The sequence below is a fragment of the Hypanus sabinus genome, chromosome 16 (genome assembly GCF_030144855.1).
Source record: "Hypanus sabinus isolate sHypSab1 chromosome 16, sHypSab1.hap1, whole genome shotgun sequence".
In the NCBI taxonomy this organism is placed as follows: Eukaryota; Metazoa; Chordata; class Chondrichthyes; order Myliobatiformes; family Dasyatidae; genus Hypanus; species Hypanus sabinus.
In genome coordinates, this window is record NC_082721.1 from 38,319,726 (window position 1) to 38,345,166 (window position 25,441).

General features: G+C 42.3%; 1 protein-coding gene across 4 annotated transcripts in view; it reads right to left on the bottom strand.

The window, feature by feature from the left end:
• shdb (Src homology 2 domain containing transforming protein D, b) overlaps nt 1-25,441 on the bottom strand; it is a 347,526-nt gene that overhangs the window by 47,743 nt on the left and 274,342 nt on the right. For 3 of the 4 annotated variants that reach the window (XM_059991613.1, XM_059991610.1, XM_059991611.1), the window contains one exon: nt 7,631-7,750. The exons of the other annotated variant lie outside the window; for it this stretch is intronic. In XM_059991613.1, the coding sequence (XP_059847596.1) occupies nt 7,631-7,750 (120 nt within the window). The remainder of the gene's footprint in view (nt 1-7,630; nt 7,751-25,441) is intronic. 4 annotated transcript variants of the gene reach the window in all.

Below are 25,441 nucleotides of genomic sequence, written 5' to 3' on the forward strand. Positions count from 1 at the left end.
TTCTCCGGAGAGGCCACAGAACAAAACAGAAGAGCAGAAGGACGGAACCATGCATTTAAAACCATGCACTAGAGCCCCGTTACAGATAAAACCAATTACTTTGGAGGGGGCTTTGTGCTTAGAAGCAGACAATCTTGCCAATTGTGCAGTTTACTCATGTTAAATTAATGCAATGCCAGAAAGACGCCACTGTCGTGCATGGAAGGCTGCTGCAGTATAGTTTTTGGATAATCTACTCTAATTAGTCAGGATTAGGAGATTCATTTTCAAATGAGTACAAACTGTAATTGTGCACTGAGGTATAGTCAGGAAGCTGGATAAGACCAGGACTCTGTGATGTAATGAACCTGAGATCCAGTTTATGTCACTCCTGCTATACATTTTTCACTTTAATTGGAAATGCAGAGTGTTTTTAAGAGGTTCAAAACCTCATCAGCAATGATTCCCCAGTACGGTGGTGGGGAAGCATTAATGCTTGTATCTTTCAGATCGCGTATTAAAATGGAGTTTTATCAGCCTGTCCAAGCAGTTTACTGGACTTTTAAATATCTCATGATACTTGTGAATGCCTTGAAGCACTTAGAGTTGATTGATCTTGCATGGATGTATATTTGTCCTTCTTTACAGCTTCCTTGTTTTTATTTCTGGCATGTGCAGATATTTTCTTTGTGGGGACAGTAACTGTACCTCTGATATCATTGGGAACTAGGCCCTGAAATCTTGCGGGGGCACTTGATGTGCCAGAGTAATGATTCTCCACATCTGGAGAATCCCACAGATTGTGCAGCAGAAGGGAGTGAGAGGAGAGCTGCACAAGGACTGTCAGCTTGGCTCAGTTCGCACTCCTCCTGTCTCAGAGTTACAGGCTGTGAGTTCAAGCCCCTCCCTAGAAATCAGAACAACTGGTGAGGATGGCCCTTCCAGAACAATTGAAGTCTTATATTTTGGTAAAACGTCTAAACAAAGCGACTGCTCTCTCTCTTCAGGATAACGGTGGTAATTTTGCTCCACTTGAAGGTGTGGTCCATGTGGTGTGCTCCAAATCAATATTCTTCTTACACTTGGAATCTTCTGTGTTTGGCTGAAATTCTTCAACCTACGGGGTCCATTTTGGCACGTGTGGTGCCAGTGGCAACAGTAGGCTATGGGAGGAAAGTGGGGGAGGTAGTGGTGAACCGCGTAGTGCAATATACATCGTAGATTCTGACAGGACAAAACAAGCCCCTTGATCCACCTATTTACATCAGCCCTGCATTCATTCTATTTTATTCTGCCCACTTGCCCATCAATTTCTCACAGATTCTACCACTCACGAACAGTGAAATATTGTGATCGATTAACCTAGCAACTTGCATGCCTTTGGGATATGGGAGGAAGCCTGAACTCTCAGAGGAAGCTCATGCAGGCACAGGGAGAGCATGCAAATTCCACACATTCAGCACCGTGCTTTGGGCTGGCTAGGATGAACGGGATGGCCAATTAACATTGAGATGCGGTGCTCTCGGTCACACAACGGACGCTGCTGATTGCAGACGACCGCTGGGATCTGCGATGGCTGCTTCGAGTCTGGCTCGACTGGCCTGGATCCTATGGTCTCTCTTGTCACCCCCTGGCACTGCTGCCTCCTTTCTCTTTGTTTGGCTCCATGGCTCATTGTAGCACTGAGGCAAGATCCACGGGTGGTCACCAGCTTTGGAACTTGTGACCACGGAGCAATCTCTTGGCTGGGGGAGAGTGGTGCATGGTTACAAGTGTAAGGAGACAGCAGCTTACATTGATCAAACATCATGTGATGAGAGAGACTCTAGGATTCAGTGGTCTGTTTTTAATTTCCAAAATATTCTTTATTCTTAATAGTATACACAGGAAACACAATACAATCAGTATATGTCTTCCTTAATAATCATATTGGCAAACCAGTACATACACTTACAAAGTACCAGTTCCACCAATGTTTCTTTTTATCCAACACACTCAGAAGTGTTTGAGGGATCACTAGACAAGACCCAGTCCCTCAGTGTCTACTGGCCAGCAGGACCACAGACTGTGGCCCTTCCCCATCTGCCAACAGATGGTGCAAATGCTTTCAGTTCTCAGCAGTCAGCCTGCACTGACCACGCTGGCCAGGGTGTAGCCCTCAACCCTGCATATCAGTGGTGGGTGACAGCAGTGCATCCCACAGTCTGTCCAAGCCAGCCCTCACAGGGAGTCTCTTGCTGTCGCTTTTGTGGGTCTTCTATGTCGAACCACACACCACAAAATCACGCCGGCTGCTCCACTGTTGAGGGAGCACCCGCAGAGGACTGAGCCCTCAATCACTTTCTCAGCACAGGGGACAGGAGCACCCTCAGCAACTCCTTCCTCCACGCAGGCTGTTATAATGACTCCTACTAGCACAGACTCCAATACCATTCTTGTTCCTGAGAACACACCCTGAGCCCTAAGCAAGGTATCAGTGGAATTTAAATCAACATGGCACAGAGAGCAGATAGCAAGCTGGAATTAACAGAAATCTCTCCCAGTAAGGTGGACTAATGCAGAATTGTGGTGGACAAGGTCAGGGTTTGAAATGAGGACATGGAGCAAAAGATTCTGTGAGGGGTAACTCAAACACGAGGAAATCTGCAGATGCTGGAAATTCAAGTAACGCTCACAAAAAGTACAGTACTTCTTCCTATAGATGCTGCCTGGCCTGCTGTGTTCCACCACCTTTTTGTCTATGAGGGATAAGTTTATTTTCCCAAAGGGAGTGTTTGGCACCTGGGACATGCTGCTGAAGGAGGTGGTGATATCAGATACCACTACTATGTGTAAGAGGTGCTTAGATGCTTAAAATAGGCAAGGAATAGAAGGATATGGAACTAAATGGGATTAATGCCGATGGGTTAAAGAAAAAAGTCATCATGGACATTGTGGGCTGAAGGGTCTAGCTATGTGCTGTACAGCTCTAAAACTCTTGACCTAATATCTTCATCTGCAAAGCTCCCCTCACGGGTTACTGGGACACTGGGACACATGAGCATTGTCAACTTTAAGGGAAATCTAGAAGACTCTTAATGCTCCGGAGGGGGCTGAACTATCAGCCTTCTACTATCACAGGAAATTCTGTATGTCAAATGACAGATTGTTCAAACACACCACTCCCCACTGCCACCCCAGCTCGGAAATTTTGTTTGTCGGTAATGGTGATCCCAAAGCGGTGAATGGGCCTGTTGTCAGCAACCTGACAGACAGTCAAATGCCATGTTTGCAGAGTTACTTATAAACTGGCCCTCAGGACATGGAAAGTTGGATTTTTTCCATGTGCTGAATCTGAATGACAGAGTCCAGAAGGCTGTCTAAAGTGAACTCTGTAAATACAGCAATCTCTGGCATTTAGCCAATATTATTTCTAGATGTCCTGGTCTGTTGGATTCACCCATAGAAATACTAAATAAGCCAGTCCAAACCATTTCTCAGCCTCAGTACAAGCACAATGCACACCTACAGTGAATGTTTCTTTTCCAAATGGCAAGATAATGACTCAATTGAATATATTTACTCTGTACAAAGTAAGATGTGAGAATATTTTGATTTTTAGATGCTGAGAATTTCATCCCTGGCAAGGAAAGCTAAACACACACAGCACACTGACATCACTTTCTACTCTGCTTCTGAAATTCAAATGCAACTGAGTTTCTGAGGCAGAGTAGAATGCTTTTTATTGCTGTGTAGAATATTGTGCGCTACCAGACTGGTTTGAGGCACAAGCCTTTCCATTTCATTTTGCTGACATTTAATCACCCTTATTTGCCATCTCTTCTTCTCTCTGCCGCGGCAATTTTTGCCTGAATGTGTTTCTCATTATAATCTGTTCATCCTTCATATCTGCTGTTTCTGACAATAGGTCATCAACCTGAAACTGTAACCCTACTTCCTCTCTGTACAGATTCAGCATCGCCTGCTGAGTGTCTCCAGCATAGTCAGTTTTATGGGGCTGGTTCTGATTCTTTCTGAGCCTCAGCCAGCTGAAGCTCACCTTGGGAAATTAGAACAATACACCATTTTACGGCTATTGATTGAAGCTATTTACATTACAGCCGGTGTAGACAGGTACTAATGCTTCAGGAGAAACATATCTAAAAATTTACAGGCATCCAGAAATATAAAGCTTTAAATATTTTAAACCTTTCACAGTGATATGTTAAACTCCAGAAAGACAAACTGGAAAAAAATAATGATGAATTTTATGTGTTTTAGGATAGGCCGCCAATTGTTACTGATCTCCATGTTGCTGTGAGCGCTGGTCAGAGTTTTTAGAAAATTCGTGTTTAAGTATTTTGGCATTAAGGATGAGGCCAAACTTTAGTAATCCTTCTCTGAACTAAGCACATCGCTAGGCTATTCATGGTTTGCAGGCAGCCTCAGTCAAGAGTATTTGAACTTGATTCAGAATAAAAAACACCCTGATTGAGTTTTCACTAACTGCTTTGTGAGACACCTGACTGGTTCTGATTCTCTCTGCCAGTCTGCTTTAGTGCAAAAATAAAACAGGAACAAAATTGCTTTAGTACATTGTATACAGAAACCCTTCAATAATTGTTTGCCTGTTCATAAAATTGCTAACGTATAAATGACATATTTGTATTCTTTGTGAAGAAGCTGTTCTAGATTTCTTCCAGCTAGTGTCCACAGCCTGAGCAGCTTGTGCCCAGATCACCTGATGTGGCTCTCATACCTGAACTGCCTTATCCCCTTGTCTGCATTTTCCCCAAAGCATTCAGGTGCAAGGGTGGCAACACGTCAATATATTCCCAATAACTAGCAGCATGTGCCAAATTCATCAGCAAACTGCTGATACACAGAGGGCTTTGACAATTGTTGCAGACATGTTTTGCTGGCAGAAGGAGTTGCCCACATTGATGGTCCCTCATTATACTTGTGCCGCAAAACTACCCTGTCACATTAAGTCAAAAAGATGGATGGTTTTGGCCCTGATGTATTGACAGGGAGTCCTACTTCTGCTGGCACTGTACACTGCTGCTAGTCTTCCAGAATGAAGCATAAATCTCTCGGGCACTGCTTGTGTTGAGCCCAGAAGTGAAACTTGTGTTTCCCATATGCAGATTACACCTGTGGTCTGTTCACACAGTATCCTGCTTGTGGCAACTTCTCATCAAACAGCTGTTTCTGAAAACAGAAAACAACCAAACTTCTTGGAATACCTTCAACCAGTTTCCAGTGCTGGCTGCCAAGGCATTCAAAATCAGTGCTCCTTGACAACCAGCCTTCACCTGGCCTCACCTAGCAACCACACACTCTCCCTTCTCTACCTGACATTTGAAATAGATGAATTAAACAACAGAATGATGTTAGTTCTGATTTTATAGAAATTACAAAAATGAAAGTAGAAAGGAGGTACAGGCACCTACACTATAAGCATTGCAGCAAGAAAAAGGTGTTGTTTATATGATGTCAAATTTATGAGCAGGCAGGCAAGTGTTAAAGGGGCTCCGTAAGTGTGTTAAAGCAGATCCCAGTCACTTTTTTTGGTTCACTATGGAGGAGCTGTCGACTGGAACAGGGCTCAATCAGGCGAACTGAAACAAGGTTAGTGAAAATCTAATTAAGTATCACGAGGATAGTTTTTATTCTGAATTGGGTCCAAATCCTGTCCTGCATCTCTGGACTGAGGTTGCCTGCAGAGTGCGCAGCTGCTGCAGTGTCGGTGTGTTGGCCATTGGGAGGTGATGCAGCAGTTAAAGAATTCTCTCTAAGGTAGTGATAGCACAAGATACCGCTGAGATAAGGAAAGCCGGAAGGTGGGGGGGGGGGGGGGCTGCAGAAGGAAAAGTGGTCTTCTTTGTGTCTGGGCAAACTATACTGGTCCAATTGACCCCAACGCTGTGCCTTTCATAAGGCCTCTGAAAGGTCTGGGCTTATCGAGGTGCTAGGGAATGCAACATCCCGCACAGTACAGAGATTCTGTGATTTCTGATGGTGAACTTGTGAATAAAAGCAGAGCTCAGAGAAAACGAATCGGGCAGAAGCTGTGAGCAAGACAGTTATGTCCCTGTGGGGACCGTTCAGTTCCTTATTTAAATGCGAGCGAGAAATGTAGGTTGCAGATCGCTACTTTGAACAGCAATTTTCTGGCCTCTGCAGACCAGATGACTTTAGATACAAGTCTGATACCGGTCAGGCTTCGGCGGTGCTAAGGTGAACTGTGCCTGAGCCAATTTCTCAATGGCTGCTAATCACACTGGAAATAATCGTCCACACAACCTGAAGTGCAAAGCAGGCCTTATGTGCGTTAAAAAACGCATGTAAATCAGTCCAATTTCCAAGCATGGGAACCCAATTCAATCCACTGAATCATATTTGGTGGCTGCTATTGACAGTTAGAGCAATTACTGATTCAGATTGCCATTTTATCACTATTCAGGGTCTATTGAGCCTCTCTTAATTTGCCAATAACACCCACTTTAATGGGATGGGGACATGCTGATTACACTGCTGCTATGAGCAACCACGTTGATCTCCTTATCAGATGATAACATGCACTACATGTCAGAAAGGGCATCCGTTTTGTTAACAGTTTCCACAGCAACGCGGATGGCAGGGATCCTTATGGTTCAAAGACGGACTGTCATGTGTGGCAGAATATCAGGCTGAGCTCATCAGGGAGATGACAGGTTTGCAACCAGTGAAGCAGAAGCATAAAAGAAAGAGATGGGGTCACCGAGGGAATCCATAATAGAAACCTTGCCTTCACTTGGAACGGTGCCAATAAAGACGCCCAGCAGTCCCGGACAGACCGACCTACTGCCATCGTGCAGGCTCACAGTTAAATCTGCCTTTAAGCTGAACACATTTTTTTCCCATTCATTCATGGGATATGGATGTGACCAGAGTGTCCAGCAATTTTGCCTGTTCTTAATTACCCTTGGACAGGAGAGTTTGCTAGGCCACTCCTGGAGGCAACCATGTTACTGTGGGACTGGAGTTGCAGTTTGCTAAGGCTTGCTCTTTAGGCTCTTTAAGCCACTATGAATTGCATGATTGCTTTATTCCTGATTTATTTAACTGAGCTAAGTTCCACGTCTCCCATTCAGGGAATTGAATAATGAAAGTAGCCCCGGTGTTGTTGGTACAGTAACATTTAATCCTTAAATAATGCAGAGGGTTTTATGAATATGATCAGGTAACAAAGGATTACGTTATATCAGAAGCAGTGGAACCAGCACCCAGACGGAATGGAACTGAGGAGGAGTAGAGCTCAGAGGAAATAGTAAGGAGAACAGAGAAAATAGGTGGAGGCAACTGGGGGGGGGGGGGTAAGAGGAGGATGGAGAGAATTTACAGAGTAAAATGAGAGAGGGAGAAGAAGTAATGGTAGGGGAGTAGGGCGTGAAAGAGGACAAGAAGAGAACAAAAGAAGCTGTTAGAAAGAGAGAAGAGGGAGAGGGCTTGGAGTTAGGTGAAGGAGGAGTACTGGGAACGTGGGGATGGGAAGGGGAAGGGTAAAAGCTCTCGTCATGGAGTGAGTTACTTAACTTGATTACTTCTTCGCGCGGATATGCAAACAGCAGTCCTGAGAAGATGCATTTAGGAAAGTCCCTCCCCCAAATGGCAGGAGCCCAGGGCTCACCTGAGTGACAGGGAGTAGTCATTCCGGCTGGTCTCGCTATTCCGCACCAAGTAACTACACTCCTTACACCGCATCAGCAAGTTCTCTGCGTCCGCCCGGCTGATGGCACCATGGTACCACCTGATAGAGAAAGGGAAAAATAGACAGTGAGACTGAGGGGAGCGAGCGAGAGAGGGGCAATTCGAAGTGAGAAAGAACAAGAAGCTGACTGTGAGATGCAACAGGAGCAGGGTGCGAGTGACACTGAACACACACGAGCGAGCAACAGCGCTGCAGAAGGTGAGAGGCACAGTGAGTTTCATACAGTGAATATAATTTTCCTCCTTGCCTTTACAATCAAGAAGCCCAGGACAAACAGTTCCTGCCATCCATCTGTCGTGGTTGTGAAAGATTGTGCAGAAACTATTTCTGCATCCAGATTAAGGATTATCCCACAAACAACAGCAGTAAATTCAAATAAACTGATCATATATCTTACTTTAATTTTCTGTGTGAAATTTGGCTGTGGCATTACACACACCAACCCCCCTTACAACTGGGTTGGAAGATATACAGCAGCTACTTGGGGGGTTGGGATGGGGGAGGGGTAACTTCTGTGGTAGTTTTGTGCAGAAAGCCTTGTGTAATAGAACAGGTTTTATACACCTCATAAAAATGGGTGGGACTGCATACCACCAAACCACTTAATGGGAAACCTAGATGGAGGACAATGAATGAATGGAACTAATCAGCACCAGATCTGTCGGTAGGTTAATCTGGCACTGTAAACTGCCCTGAATGTAACGAAGCAGTAGAATCCAGAGGGTGATTGCTAGGAATGTGGAAAAAATAGCAAGAGGTTAGTGTAACTGAACGCTTATTGGTCAGTGTTGACAGACTGAACCGGTGGGCATTTTCTGTGCAGGCTGGGTCTCTCTAAGATTGGATAAAGTTGGGTCTCCTTTCATTAACTTCAAAGTAATCCTTGGTTCTCTGCACAAGGTTGTGGTTGGGTGTTGGTGTGTGGGTCATGGGGGTTGGTTGGGGGGGGTGCTTAGTGTGACAGAGTTAAGGATACGAGTGCAGGAATGACTAAGAAAGTTAAGAGACTTGCTTTGAGGTGCTTCTGGTTTTCTGTTTCAGAAATCCAGCATCTGCTGCCTTTTGTTTTTCAATAGTTTCAATCAGGAAAATAAATCTTTTAATCACACATTGTAGAGAAAAAAAAAACATGGATTCATAGAGTTATACAGCACAGAAACAGGCCCTTCGTCCGAACTCATCCATGTTCCATTTGTTTGAGTTTGGCCCATATCCAACCATTCCCTATTCATGCACCTGTCACATTGTTTTAAAGTGCTACAGTTGCACCAGCCTCGACCAGCTCCTCTGGCCGTTAGTTAATATATACTCCATCCTCTGTGTGAAAACTTGTCCCTCAGATCCCCTTTAAACCTTTCCCCTCTCACCTAAAGAATGCCATCTAGTTTTAGACTCTCTCCTAAGAAAAAGACTATTAACTTTATTTATGACCCTTATTATTTTAGAAACCCCTACAATGTCACCCCAGAGTCTCCTTCTCTTCAGGGAAAATCATGTCCCACCTTATCCAATCTTTCCTTTTAACTCAAGCCTTCAAGTCCTGGCAACAACCCTGCTGTTTTTTCAGCACCTTCTGTAACTTAGTCACATCCTTGTTGTAAGTGGTGACCAGAGTGGTACACAATACTCCAAGTGCAGTCTAACCAACACATTGTAGCTCAAACAGCTGATTGAATTTCTAGGTAAATACGCATTCTTATTTTCGCTTATCTCTTTATATCACAGGAGGCAATATGGGCAATCAGGTCTATTCCAGCTCTCAGTAGAATCTCAATAGTCTCTCTTATTTCTCTCTAACTCATTCACTTTCTTACAGCCCATCGTCTCCACCCTAATTCTTCCCACCAGCCTCTGAAGGGTAGTGAAACATAACTAATTAATCTACTAACTTCCATGGGTTTGGGATGTAGGAGGAAATTGGAACAACCAGAGGAAATCCATATGTTCACAGGGAGAATCGGCAAACTTTCCACAACTCCGGAGGTTAGGATGGAACTGGAGTTGCTGAAGCTCTGAAGCAGCAGCAGCAGCATTACCTGATTGCAAGTTGGTTCCTGACACAGAGACATTTTCAAAGAAAATTATTTTTAAAAACCTTTTTTAATGATACAATAGGTGTTCAATTCTATTGGATATTGTTCAACTCCAGGTTGAGGATACACCCAAACAATGCTCTTTCATTGCAATCCTGCAGGCAAATTATAATTATTATTGAACCAGTATTAATCTAACCGTCTTTAAGAGCTCTTACTTAATAAGGTGAAGCATTCCATAGTGTTTTGCCATAGTGTCATGGGTCATGACAAGAGCCAGTGGACTTTTGAAGAGACGTGCGCCAACTTTCTTTGGTACCATCCTGGAGGGTTTCGCTATATAATGTATTGCATCAGATGTCCTTCTGCCACAGGTGAGGTTCCAGAACACTTAAGGATGTTCCTTTATTTACAAGGGGCAGCCAGGATAAGGCAGGCCAGTGAGCCTTAGTGTCAGTGGTGGTGAAATTATTGTGCAAAATTTTAAGTACAGGATTTATGTTTGTTTGGAAGGCAGAAACTGATTAGGGATAGACAAGATGACTTTTATGGGGGTTGTTATTAATTTGATTGAGGCTTTTGACGAGGTAGCAAAGAAGATTGGTGAAGTCAGGGCAGTAGGTGCTGCCTGTAAAGACTTTAGCAAGCCTCTTAACAAAGTCTTGCATGGTAGGGTGTTCTGAAGGTTAACACACAAGGCAAGAAGGCAATTGGATGATAGGAGGCTTGGTGAGAGTAGTGGTGGAAGCACATTTTCCAGATTGGAAATCTGTGATTAGTGCTGTACCACAGATATTGATGCAGGAACGATTGTTGTTTGTGATATACACATACAGTGGCCAGTTTATTAGGTACCTTCTGTATCTAATAAAGTGGCCACTGAGAGTATGTTCGTGGTCTTCCGCTGCTGTAGCCTGTCCACTTCAAGGCTCGATGTATTGTGCACTCGGAGATATTCTTCTGCACACCACTGTTGTAACGTGTGGTTATTTGAGTTACAGTCGCCTTCCTGTCAGTCTGAATCAGTCTGATCATTCTCCTCTGACCTTTCTCATTAACAAGGTACTTCTGCCCACGGAACTGCCGTCCGCTGAATGTGTTTTTATTTCTCGCAACGTTCTCTGTAAATCCTAGAGACTGCTGTGCATGAAAATCCCAGATGATCAACACTTTCTAAGGTACTCAAACCATCCTTTCAGGCACCAACAATCATTCCATGGTCAACTGAACCTCTTGACCATTTTTGCATTTTTTTAATGGGGTTGAGTTGGCTGATTAGATATTTGCTTGACGAATCAGGTATGCAGGTGTACCTAATAAAGTGGCCATTAAGTGTTTATCAATCCCATCTGCCTGCACTATGACAGTATCATTCTCTGCCTTACATTTATAAATGTCTGTCTAAATGCTTCTGAACCAAAGCAATTGTATCTGATTCCTCTGTTCATCTCCTCTGGCAGCATGTACTGGATGCTAGACACTCTGTGCGAGAACCTTACACTTTGGATCCTATTTTTAACTCCTACCTTTCACCTCAATGTAGCAACTAAAACTGCACATGGTACTACCAGGGCAGCTTAACTGTGTTTGTGAAATTTCAATAACACATCCCAATTCTTATACCCTCAGATCCAACCTATGACGGCAAGTGTGCCTTCTGTCTCTTCATCTTCCTATCAACCTGTTTTGCCACCTGCAGTGAACAATGGATTTGAATCCTAAGCTCCCTCTGTTCATCAATATTCCTTGGGGCTTATCACTTACTGTATATGCCTGATATCTAACTGACTTCCCAGAATCCGGAGGCCCTCATGCCTCCTGTTTGCACAGGCCTCTAATTCTGAGACCCACCAAACTTGTGGGGAATCACTAATCTGGTGGAGTCACCAGCCCTCGCCCTCACTGGTCTTCATCCACTGCTCTCGCCAACCCAACATCCGTCCTTGGGGATCACTGGCCTTCGAATGTGGAGCACGGAATGGAGGCCTAGCCACCGGACTGATCACTAACTGCCCCTCATCCCTGTGCACTGCTCCCTCTAAGCTGCGCAGGTGTCTATAGCCTTTGTGTCGCTCAGCTGAAGTAAAAACAGACAAGACAAAGTTTACGAAACATGAAGGATTTTCTTTGTTGTACTGTATTTCACTATACTCTTCAATTGATAAATAAAATTAAGTGATTCTTCTCAATTTTATTCTAAATATTCACAGCATGCTTATTACAAAAAAAAACCTTTTAAAGAGCTGCACAGTTTTCAGGCCATGTAAAAATTACCTTTTCAGAGCAATGGTTGGTCTTTGTGGCTGTAAAAATGACAAGGGAATGTTGTCCCAGTCCCTAAGCCTGTACCAGTCTCTTATTTCCCCACCCTGTCCCTAAAACTGTTTGTACAAACCTAAAAAACAGCTAAGTTTGAGCTACAACCTTGATGAATATTGCTGCTCATGCCATCTAGATGGAAGGATACGTTCAGTGGCCACTTTATTAGTTACACCTGTACACCGGCATGTGGCAGCAACTCAATAAATTAAAGCATGAAGACAACAGAATCAGAATCAGGTTTATTATCACCTGATAAGAAATTTGTTAATTTAGCAGCAGCAGTTCAATGCAATACATAATCTAGCAGAGAAAAGAAATAAATAAAATTAAAAAAAATAATAAGTACATCAATTACAGTATATGTACATTGAATAGATTTTTTTTAAATGTGCAAAAACAGAAATACTGTATATTTAAAAAAAGTGAGGTAGTGTCCAAGGATTCAATGTCCATTTAACAATCGGATGACAGAGGGGAAGAAGCTGTTCTTGAATTGCTGAGTATGTGCCTTCAGGCTTCTGTACCTCCTACCTGATGGTAACGGTGAGAAAAGGGCATGCCCTGGGTGCTGGGAGTCCTTAATAATTGAAGCTGCCTTTCTGAAACACCACTCCCTGAAGCTGTCCTGGGCACTTTGTAGGCTAGTGCACAAGATGGAGCTGACTAGATTTGAAACCTTCCGCAGCTTCTTTCGGTCCTGTGCAGTAACTCCTCCATACCAGACAGTGATGCAGCTTGTCAGAATGCTCTCCATGGTACATCTATAGAAGTTTTGAGTGTACTTGTTGACATACCAAATCTCTTTAAACTCCTAATAAAGTCTTGCCTTCTTTATAACTACATCGATATGTTGGGACCAGGTTAGATCCTCAGAGATCTTGACAGCCAGGAACTTGAAACTGCTCACTCTCTCCACTTCTGATCTCTCCATGAGGAATGGTATGTGTTCCTTCGTCTTACCCTTCCTGAAGTCCATAATCAGCTCTTTCGTCTTACTGACGTTGACTGCCAAGGTTTTGCTGCGGCACCACTCCACTAGTTGGCATATCTCACTCCTGTACGTCCTCTTGTTACCACCTGAGATTCTACCAACAATGGCTGTATTGCCAGCAAATTTATAGATTGCATTTGAGCTGTGTTAACTTAGTGGCTGTACAATGCAATACATAAGTATAGAAAAAAATCAATTACAGTAAATAATACAGTGCTTATAAATAGTATTCACCTCCTTTGGAAATTTTCGTGTTTTATTGTTTTACAACATTGAATCACAGTGGATTTTATTTGGCTTTTTTGACATTGATCAACAAAAAAATACTCTTTCGTGACCTAAATTAATTACAAATATAAAAACCGAAATAATTGACTGCATCAGTATTTATCCCCTTTAATATGACGCACCAATTCATCGCTGGCGCAGCTAATTGGTTTTGGAAGTCACATAATTAGTTAAATGGGGATCGGGAGGCCTGTGTGCAGTCAAGGTGTTTCAATTAGATTGATGTAAAAATACACTTGTATCTGGAAAGTCCAACTGCTGCAAGGTCAGTATCCTGGTAAAAACTACACCCTGAAGACAAAAAGCACCCCATGCAACTTTGCAAAATAAGGTTATTGAAAAGCACAAGTCAGGAGATGGATATAAGAACATTTCCAAGTCACTGAATATCCTTTGGAGTATAGTTAAGTTAATCATAAAGAAATGGAAAGAATATGGCACAGCTGTAAATCTGCCTAGACGTCCTCAAAAACTGAGTGGTTGTGCAAGGGGGACTTGTGACTGAGGCCGCCAAGAAATCTCAGCTAGAGTTTGCCAGAAGGCATGTGGGAGACACTGAGCTCAGCTGGAAGAAGGTTCGATGGTCTGATGAATCCAAAATTGAGCTTTTTGACATTAAGACTAAACACTATGTTTGGTGTAAACCAAACACTGCACATTATCAAAAACACTCCATTCCTACCGTGACACATGGAGGTGGCTGCATCATGCTTCACTGCAGCAGGCCCTGGAAGGCTTATGAAGGTACAGGGGAAAATGAATGCAGCAGAATGCAAGGAAATCCTGCAGGAAAACCTAATGCAGTCTGGAAGAAAACTGCGACTTGGAAGAAGATTTATTTTCCAGCAAGACAATTAACCCCCAAGCATAAAGCCAAAACTACACAGTAGTGATTTAAAAACAACAAACTTAATGTCCTGGAGTGGCCAAGTCAGAGTCCAGACCTCAATTCAATTGAGAATTTGTGGCTGGACTTGAAATGGCTGTTTACTCATGATCCCCTGCAATCTGACAGAGCTTGAGCAGTTCTGTAAAAAAATGGGGGAAAATTGCAGTGTCCGGATGTGCAAAGCTGATAGAGACCTATTCACACAGACACAAAGCTGCAATTGCTGCCAAAGATGCATCTACTAAAGACTGATTTGAAGGGGGTGAATACTTATGCAATTAATTATTTTGTGTTTTATGTTTGTAATTAAATTAGATCACTTAGTAGAGATCTGTTTTCACTTTGATACAAAAGAGCCCTTTTCTGTTGATCAGTGCCAAAAAAGCCAAATTAAATCCACTGTGATTTGATGTTGTAAGACAATAAAACATGGAAACTTCCTAGGGAGGTGAATACTTTTGAAAGACACTGAGTATGTATATTAAATAGATAAATTAAAAATAGTGCAAAAACAGAAAGAAAAAGTGAGGTAACGTTCATGGGTTCAATGTCCATTTAGGAATCGGATGGCAGAGGGGAAGAAGCTGTTCTTTGAATCACCGAGCGTGTGCCTTCAGGCTTCTGTACCTCCTTCCTGATGGTAACAGTGAGAACAGGGCATGACCTGAGTGATGAGGGTCCTTTATAATGGACACTGCCTTTCTGAGACACCGCTTGAAGATAACTTGGATACTAGAGGTTATACCCAAGACAGAACTCACTAATTTTTTCAAATTTCTGTAGCTTCTTATGAATCTGTACAGTATCTCACCTCCCTATACCACCACCCCCATACCAGACAGTATTGTAGTCTGTCAGACTGCTGTCCACGGTATATCTGGAGAAGGTTTCGAGTGTTTTAGGTGACAAACCAAATTTCCTCAAACTTCTAATGAAACATAGCCACTATATTGTATTTATTATTGCTGCATCAATATACTAGGACCAGGTAAGATCCTCAGAGATATTGACACCCAGGAACGAAACTGCTCACTCGCTCCACTTCTGATCCATTTATGAGGATTAGTTCATGTTCCCTCAACTTGACATGGTCAAGAGTTTCAGTTGTTGTTCAGGTTGGGAAAGCAATGTGATCTAAGTGACTTTGACTGTGGAATCATTGTTGGTGCCAGTTATGGTGATTTGAGTATCTCAGAAACTGCTGATCTCCTTGGATTTTCACGCACAACATTCTCAAGAGTTTATAGAGAATGGCATGAGAAAAAAACATCCAGTGAATGACAGTTCTGTGGGCTAAAACACATTTTAATGACGGATTTCAGAGGAGAATGGGCAGATTGGTTCATGCTGGCAGGAAGGAGACAGTAATTCAAAGAAGCATGTGTTACAACAGTGTGTGCAGAAGAGCATCTCTGAATGCACATCACATTGAACCTTGAAATGTATGGGGTTTAGCAGCAGAAGACCACAAACATGCACTCTGTGGCCACTTATTGGTTACAGAATGTACCTAATAAAGTGGCCCCTGAATGTACAGTACCTATAAAAAATATTCCCCCCCACCCCACCCCATGGGAAGTTTTCATGTTTTATTGTTTTACAACAATGAATCACAGTGGAAAAAATTGGCTTTTATGATACGGATCAACAGAAAAGGACTCTTTTGTGTCAAAGTGAAAACCCATCTCTACAAAGTGATCTAAATTAATTACAAATACAAAACACAAAATAAATGATTGCATAAGTATTCACCCCTACAAGTCAGTATTTAGTTGATGAACTTTTGGCAGCAATTGTAGCCTTGAGCCTGTGTGGATAGGTTTCTATCAGCTTTGCACACCTGCACACTGCAGTTTGTCCCCATTCTTCTTCACAAAACCGCTCAAGCTCTGTCTGATTGCATGGGGATCATGTATGAACAGCCCTTTTCAAGTCCAGCCACAAATTCTCAATTGGATAGAGGTCTGGACTCTGATTTAGCCACTCTAGGACATTAATTTTGTTATTTTTTAAGCCATTCCTGTGCAGCTTTGGCTTTATGTTTGGGGTCATTGTCTTGCTGGAAAACAAATCTTCTCCCAAGTCACAGTTCCCTTGCAGACTGCATTGGGTTTTCTTCCAGGATTTCCCTGTATTTTGCTGCATTCAGTTTACCTTCTACCTTCACAAGCCTTCCAGGGCCTGCTGCAGTGAATCATCATCCCCACAGCATGATGCAGCCACCACCATGCTTCATAGTGGGGATGATGTGTTTTTGCTGATGTGTGGTGTTTGGCTTACGTCAAATGTAGCATTTGATCTGATGGTCAAAAAGCTCATTTTTGGTTTCATCAGACCATAGAAACTGTTTTCAGCTGACTTCAGCGTCTCCCAAGTGCCCGCAGGCAACCTCTAGCCGAGATTTCATGTGAGTGTTTTTCAACAGTGGCTTTCTCTTTGCCACTCTCCCATAAAGCTGTGTCTGGAGGAGCACACGCGCAGTCTCTCCCATCTCAGTCACTGAAGCTTGTAACTCTTCCAGAGCTGTCGCAGATCTCTTGGTGGCCTCTTCACTAGACCCCTTCTTGCATGGTCACTCAGTTATTTGTAACGGCCTGCTCCAGGCAGATTTACAGCTGTGCAGTATTCTTTCATTTCTTGATGATTGACTTAACTGTACTCCAAGAGATATTCAGTGTCTTGAAAATTTTCTTACATCCATCTCCTGACTTCTGCTTTTCAACAACATTTTCGTGGAGCTGCTTTAAGTGTTCTTTTGTCTTCATGGTGTAGTTTCTGCCAGGATACTGACTCACCAGCAGTTGGACTTTCCAGATAAAACAAAAAATATTGTATTTTTACTATAATAAATTGAAACATCTTGACTGTTCACAGGTGATCTCCATTGAACTAATTATGTCAATGGAGAGTGAGTTTGTAAAGCTAGTGGGAGCAAAGCATGTTGGGAATGGCGAGGGTGGTGCACTGTGGGAGGCGGCAGAGAAGGAATGCCATTGGTGGGAGTGGCATGGTTGTAGACACACCCAGCCCTGAGTCAACAGGCAAGGTCATTTGATTCCAAACAATTGCCTTATTGATCATTACAGAAAGTCTCTCTGGTACTTCCTGCTCCTTCTGCTCTCTCCTCCTCCCAACCATAGTTCAGAGTTCACAATAGAGACCCATATCCGCATCAGGTTTATCATCACTCACAAACTATGTCACAAAATATTTTTTTGCGGCAGCAGTACAGTGCAATGCATAAAATTGCGACAGTACTGTGCAAACATCTATATATATATGTGCATAAGACCTTTGCACAGTACTAAATTTCCCTCCATAGATGCCGCCTGATCTGCTGAGATCCCCCAGCATATTGTATGCGTGTTGCTGAAAATTTCCAGCATCGGCAGAATCTGTATCAGCATGTACTGTATAGTTGAGTATGTTTCTGTGCCAACACTTACCATTAAAAATGCAGTCTATCTACTTATCAATACGGTAGTACAGCTTTCAAAAGATCGGATCTAATACGTCTGTTAGCAGGTTCCAAATATATTCCACATGCAAGATCGCTTTAATTAGCAAATCAGTCAGAAGCAGCTAACAGTGATTAATGAACCTGTCTGTACTTCTGGGTTGTCAGCATGATACAAAGAACTAAATTAATTAACCAACATTTTCATAGAATGAAGAGATGGTGCCTGGGCTCAATGTAGTCTAAAGTCCTGACCTTGATTTCAAATTCCAGTGGCCCAATTGTGAGTGCAGGCTTCAAGTCCATAATCCAGCCTCTTGGGACAAAAAACATACTGGATTTTGGATTTTAAAAAAAGATTTTGTATAATACATTGCAGAGTTTTTAAAAAACAGAATTTTTTGTACTTACCAATTCAGCAACTCTCTAAGCTTCCATTCTGTAGGCTATTTATGGGGGAGCCTGCCAGCTAATTTGACATAATTGCCAGATCAAAAGTGAGGACATTACAGAGGTGACAGAGGCCAAGAGGCTTAAGCCAGGCCTGGTGGTGTCAAGGGTGGTTTAGGTAGACAAAGTATGGAAACAATGCAGCACTGGGAAACAAGGTGGCAAAGCCTTTTCCAAAGTCAGGCATAAATCCTAGCACAACTGTCCTGGTATTTGGAGAATAAACCTGAATTTCATCAGAAAATTGAAAATGTAAACATTTTAATTAAAATCCAGTTTTTGTCCATGTAACATGTGTTACACACACACACACAACATCTGTATTCTATACTGACCTATCACCCTAATCCTAAAACGTTTAAACCAAAGACTACATTGAAACCGGTGGGGGGGGGGGGGGGAGAAAAGGATTTGCCAGAAAGTGAGCTACCCAGTCCCACCAAAAGACAGCTGCCTATCTTAGAGAGACAGGAAGAGTTTCAGTGTGGCCCACATTCAAATGTGCAAGTCAGGCCATTTAGCTGAGAAAGGTATTTTTCTATGAGGAATGTCGAAAGACTAATGGGAAACATTAAACATGTTAAGGATTAGCTTTATTTGTCACATATACATCGAAACATACAGTGAAATACATCACTTCTGTCAATTCGAATCAATGAGGATTATGCTGGGGCCATGTTTCCGGCACCAGCATAGCTTGCTCACTGCTGACTAACCCGAGCCATATGTCTTTGGAATGTGGGAGGAAACCAGAGCACCCAGAGGAAACATATGTGGTCGCAGGGATGACGTACAAACACCTTACAGACAGCAGGGGTGTGGGATGGGGAGCGTCGAAATCAGATCTTACAGCAGGTGCTGCAACAGAGTTATGCTGCCCTAGTATTGAAAGTGTTAACACCAGTTCACCAGTCCAGAGACATGAAGCCAGAGGCTCAGAAAGCTGAGAGGCTCTGAAAGTTGAATATTGCAATTGGACATATTTCAAAATGTCGCCTTAAAACCTTGTTCACTTTACGCTTGCATTTGGTATCAGAAAGGGAAAATGGCAAAATGTTAATTTATTTCCCAATACTCTAAATTCCAGATCAAAGTTCCCCTGTTCACTTCTTTCCATAGATGCTGGCTGACCCACTGAATTCCTCCAGCATTTTGCCTGTTGCTCTAAAAACCCAAGCTTTTCTTCCTTATTCTTTTTATGCTCTTACATTCCTGAGTTTTCTATGTCATATATGGAGAGTGAACACTTATTGTTAAGTTCTGTAACCCCAAAATATAAACTAATTGAAAGCAAAAGGCAGGAGTCTGAAATGTGAGTCTAACTTTATTTTTTACTTTACGTGAGGTGTGCACATATCACATAGTGGTGCGATGACGTATGCCATTTACGTACTTTTATATAAAACCTGCAATGCATTATTTAAACTAACTAGAATTTGAACTAGAATATATCCAATGATATATTTACTGAAATATTACATACACAACACCCCTCCCTGCTTAGATATAAACTCAAAGCAATATAGAATGAATCTCATACAAATAGCATAACTTTTCTAGTTTGTATGCCTTGAACTTGGGAAGGTGCATTTAATTCACTGATGTATTCTTCTATTAATCCTTCTTTGTTTCCCATATGATCTGATCTCCCCTCTTGGTTTCCTCATCCCCAACATCATCTGTTGAACCCTCTGTTGCCTACATAAACAGCTGTAATCAGATCACTGTTTTAGTCACTTTCAGGATTCCTCGGAACAGCATGGCACTTCCTTGGTCCAATATGCCTTCCAACCAGAGGCGTAGAGGTTGGCACCAACACCTGTTTGCCCTCTTTTGGGCCATGGTTCATGGCTTATGGCATGGAGACAGTTTTGGCATAATCTAGTATCTTTTTAAATTTGCTTTTAATTGACTCTATTAAAGGGCATGCAAATAGTGGATGGATCTCCAATCAATTTGTAGATGTCTCAGCCACTCACATCCCCGCAAAGCCCTCCTGGCCCTCCTACTTTTAACCACAAACATGCCCAAAATGACTTTCTTACTGGTATAAGTGTCATTCCCCCAGTATCTGCAGGCTTTAGTTCAGTATATTTGAAATGCCATTCAGACTCATTTTGTGGAATGACTGGAACAGCCAAGCCAGTGTCCAATTCTATTTTAATTAATTTGGTGTTCTCCTCCATTGTAAGCATATTGCTTGTCTATTGTTAGTTTTCACATTTTAAATCTCAAGGCCACCTGGTCCTATGTCACTCTCCCCATTATCAAATTTTTCACCAATAGCAGGCAGATTTTTTGAAACTTGACTTTTTAGCATTTTAGCTTTTTCACTTCTCTGTACGGTCCATTTATTTTTGTCTACCTAACATGGTCTTTGTATGTGTCCCTACCATGTTGCATTTTCTGCAAGTTTCCCCTTTAAACCTGCATTGGTGTGGTAAATGTGAGCCCCTGCCACAATGGTAATGCAATTGTTTGGGTAGGCCTGTTTCTGTTTAGATATTATAACTTTTTTCATTCCTGACTGCAACTCAATTGTACCCCTGCCTGCAGTTTCCATTGTAACAGTGATTTCAGCTGCACTTTGAAATATAAGTCCTGTCTCAGTTTGGAGCTGTGTTTGAATGTTTTCCTGTAAGAGTCCACAAACTAAATGATCTCTCAGTTCATCATTAAGCCCATTACTGATCTGACAATGCTCAGACAATCTCTTCAATTCAGCCACGTATGCTGCGATGGAATCGCCTCTCTTTTGATTCCACTTCCGTTTCAATCGTTTCACTTCTAAGTGTTCTGGCATTACATTCATGGTCTCACCAAAGCTCATTGCAGCTGATTTGATTGGAGCAGTCAAATTTCAAAGTGAACTGCATGCTTCTCCACCCAAGTGCACTCAGCAAAATTGGCACTCATTTCTCATTGGTTATTTCATTTGCTTCAAAATACTGATCAATTAGCTCAGTATAATTGAGTCAATTAGCTGCTGAGCAATCAAATGTGTCAATCTTTCTGATGTAGCTAGCCATTTCTGATCTTCTTGTATGACTATCAGCCAACACTAACTGCTGATGAACCTGTGAATGCTTCCATTTTCTGTTGCTTTTATAACGTAATCGTGTCTTTCCTTCCGAAGAGCGTGCTGTGCTGCTCTTTTTGACGTAACCATTTCTTTCTTTTTACATGAACGTCTTGCTGCATTCACCAGGTAGGTAGTTGTCTTGCATTCATTTACAACTCCCTTGTCACCACTGTTAAGCTTTGTAATTCCAAAACATTAAACTAATTGAAAGGAAAAGATGGGAGTCTGAAATGTGAATCAAACTTCATCTTCTACTTTAAGTGCAGCATGCACATATCATGGGCGCCTTGATGAAGTATGCCATTTCCTTTGTTTTACATATGACCCACAATGCATTATTTAAACAAACAAGAATGCTTAATCAATGGTAATACTACACAAATATTACTGAAATATTAAATACACAACACTTATTACTAACATCAGCAAGCAGAGTGTTCTCAGACCCATTTGCAATGGTTGCCATATACCAACTAATAATTACCACAAACCCTTCATCATTCTCATACCAAAACAGATCCTTTTTCTATTGCCTTGTTGGAAAGCAGCACTCAACAAGTCCCAGTGACCGCGTGCAGCAGAGGACATAGCAAACAAAAAAACATTTTTGTGCACAGTAAGGAGACAGCTTTACAGATTACGTGGCTGGAGGCAGATGAAAGAAAGGGAGCAGGGAAGGGGGAGTGGAGCAGTTCAGGGCTCGCAACGCACTTTATTCTTTTATTTGTCACTTATTCACTCGCTCACTTATTCATCCATTGAACCACAGGCATACAATGACCTGCAGCAGCACAAAACACAATACAAGCTGTGTTTGAATTGATCTTCCACCGGGAGCATTGTGACATTGTGTTCTTCCCATCCCATAAGTCTCCATTAAAAGGTAACACCAGAAGGCAAAGCATGATCTGCGTTACTCCAGGCCAATTGCTCTTAAAATGGCAAGCCACCCACTCCTCATGATCTGTGGGAGGAAGCACAGTGTACCAGCAACTACAAGGGGTTTAGGAGTTGCAACCTTTTGAAATTAATCAGAACCAGATTTATTACCCTCTCATATCACTCTCAATACATTGTTTTGTGACAGCAGTACAGTGCAGAAGCATAAAAATCTATCAGTTACAAAAATACACAAATAGTGCAAAAATAATGAGGTATTAGTCATGGGTTTATGGACCATTCAGTAATCTAATGTTTGAGAGAAAGAAGTCATTCCTAAGTTACCTAATGTGGGTCTTTAGGTTCCTGTATCTCTTCCCTAATGGAGGTAACAAGAAGAGGGCATGTCCCGGATGGTGGATGCCACTTTCCTGAAGGATCACCCCTTGAATATTTTGTCCCCATAATGGAGCTGGCTGAGTCTGTAACCCTCTGCAGCCTCTTGTGATCTTGGATGTTGGAGGCTCCATACTGGTCTGTGATGCTTTCTACCATACATCTATATTAATTTATAAGAGCGTTTGGTGACATATCAAGTCTCTTCAAACTCCTAAACAAGTAGGCATGCCTCCAGCCCGTTCAAAGTGTTGGGATACAGAGCTACCAAAGTCCATCTAAAAGTACAGTTTGCTTCTTCAGTTTCAGCAGTAGAATAGAGTGACCAAAGCAGTTGGTGACCGCAGTACCACGACACACCAGTGTAAGTATTGAATGATTATCTGTCCAATGGCAAACTGCATTGGAGCGTTTAGTCATTTTGCCATAGGACAGCATTACATTGAACTCCACGTCTACACAGGATCACACATTGTCTACAGACACGATCTCCAAACCCCTCTTCACTCTACACCAATACCAACATCAACCAAATACCTTTCAGGGCATTGCCAGAACTATTTCCCTTCACTTAAACACCCACAAAAACTTGAAATACCAGATGGACCTGGGGGGTCATTTACAACCAATATTGAGTTAGAGGAGGAATGCTTCTAATCTTGGACATACACATTTGGTAGTCATTTAACAGTTTTTTCCCCTATTTATTTCAGCTTTAGGTTTTGGCAGCTTGCCGTGTACAAATTACTGTTGCTTTTCTTACATTATATCAGCAGTTGTCTTCAGAACACTGAGAAAAGAAACACTGGAGGAGAAGTTAGATACCCAGAACCATGTCTGTAGTTTCATTTCCAGGGTACCAGGATCTGTCCTGCCTCTTCACTTTTCTGAGGCACATTAGCATAAATGGAGAGCACTGTACCTTTTGGGAATACTAGGTTGACAACTCTGGAGAACTGTTGCACTTCCTAATGCTAACATTGATGTGAGAAAGGCTATACAATGAGGAAAAGGTTCCTGCTTGTGGGATCTTGATATGGAGATAATAATCGCTATGTTTATCTTATTTATCTGTAGTCCATTAACTTTCTTTAGTGTAAACCCACCTAGTTACTAATCCTCCTGCCAAGTAGTACCTGTACTAACAATTCAGTGACACTATTCTCCCACTGTAGCCAACATTTCTTCCTCAAACATGCTCACAAATAAATGAGCTGGCCATTAATTACATTGACATTGGTGGAGTTTAGCCACGTTCAAAATGACTGAAATATTTGCTGAGAATGTCAAAGATAACTCAGCAGACATAAAATTTCTTCTCAGACGAACAGCATTTACATTGCTCCCACTTGAAATGTAACCCCTTTGCAAGAATATAATTTTAAAGTAAGTCCTAAAATTCCATATCCCCACCGATAAGTGTAACCTCGTTGTAATTACAGGAGCATTCTCTGATCACCTGGAATGTATTCAAAATTGTGACATTGTGAGGTAAAACTTAGCAGCTGAAATTCTGTTTGCTCAGGCCAGATGATGGAGGGCTGCGCATGTGAAACTTATTGGTAGATCAAAGTGGAATTAATGGGGTCTACCTTAAATGTAAGAGCTGTCAGCCATGAGTTAGGAAAAGACAATCTGATTAATCACAATAATTATGTCTCATTGAATTATCACCAGATTGATCCTGGGAAATCACAAGTACATGTAGGGTTCAGTCCATAGCAAAGACAGGAAGTGAAAAAGGGGAGTGTATCAGCTATTGCACAGTCATCCATCAACCTTTACTAAAGGCATTCCTTCACAGAAGAAGGAGACCTGGCCACTTGGTAATAAACCTTGTCAGGTTCTGGTCATGTAGTCCTGGTCAAGATAGCGCCTGTGTACAACGCTCCTTCGGTCGTCATCTTCTGGATAGATCATGAAACCATACGTTTCACTCCTTTTATCTCTTTAATATTTGTTTTTCACCTTGGTTGTCATTCTGGAACTGTTCGAGCCTGTGAATCACCATTTGAGATCGTTTGGGTGCTCGTGCCCTGTAGTTTTCAAGAGGATTCTAGGGGGCAGAGACAGCATGCGGGAACCTCATGGCGGGCAGGCTGGGGAATGGGGCGAGGTTTGACTCTATTTTGCTGACTAAAGCAACCAGGGAGATTGAAACAGGGAGGTGAATGCAGAATTTTGGAGATCATTCCGGTGCTTCAGTGCCCTGCAGTTTCTGAGAGGATTTTGGAAGACAGAGGCATGTGCACGAACCCCTGGTGGGTAGGCTGCGGGACAGAGTGATGTTTGACTCCAATTTGCCGGTTAAAGCTTCTATTCTGTGCTGATCAAAGTGACAAGGGAGATTGAAACATTGAGCGACTGCAGAGGTTGAGTGCCGGCTGCTTGTCTTTTGACCGCTGAGGATTACTCTGCTATGCTACTGGAGAGGGGGAGAGCCTGCCACTGTGCCCAGCGAGCATTGCCCAGGTTTTCTGTGTTTTGGATGTGGACTTGGCCTATGGACTTTTGTTCAGTCTTATGGTGTTTCAAATTCTGTGTTTTTTACTCGATCTTTCTAATTTTTTGTGCAGTGAGGGGGAATTTGGGGGTTGATGGTTGTGTTGCCTTTCATTTCTTTCTTGGTTTCATGGCTATCCGGAGAAGAAGAATTTCAAAGTTTTATACTTTAATAATAAATGAACCTTTGAAGCTTTGATTTCTGCATACAAGATGAAAACTCAATTACTGATGTGTTGTGAACACGGGAACTCACCAGTCCTCTAGTGACTAACACTGGAAGGATTATTTCACTGATTCTGCAAAGAATAATGGAAAGATGGTCTCTCATATGCTGAATTCCATCACTAGACCAGTTCCAAAGCCATTGTACACCTGTTAACCCTAGGAAAGTTCTGCAGGGCGAGGATGCTGAACCACTTGCTTTGTGGCTGCTGGAAG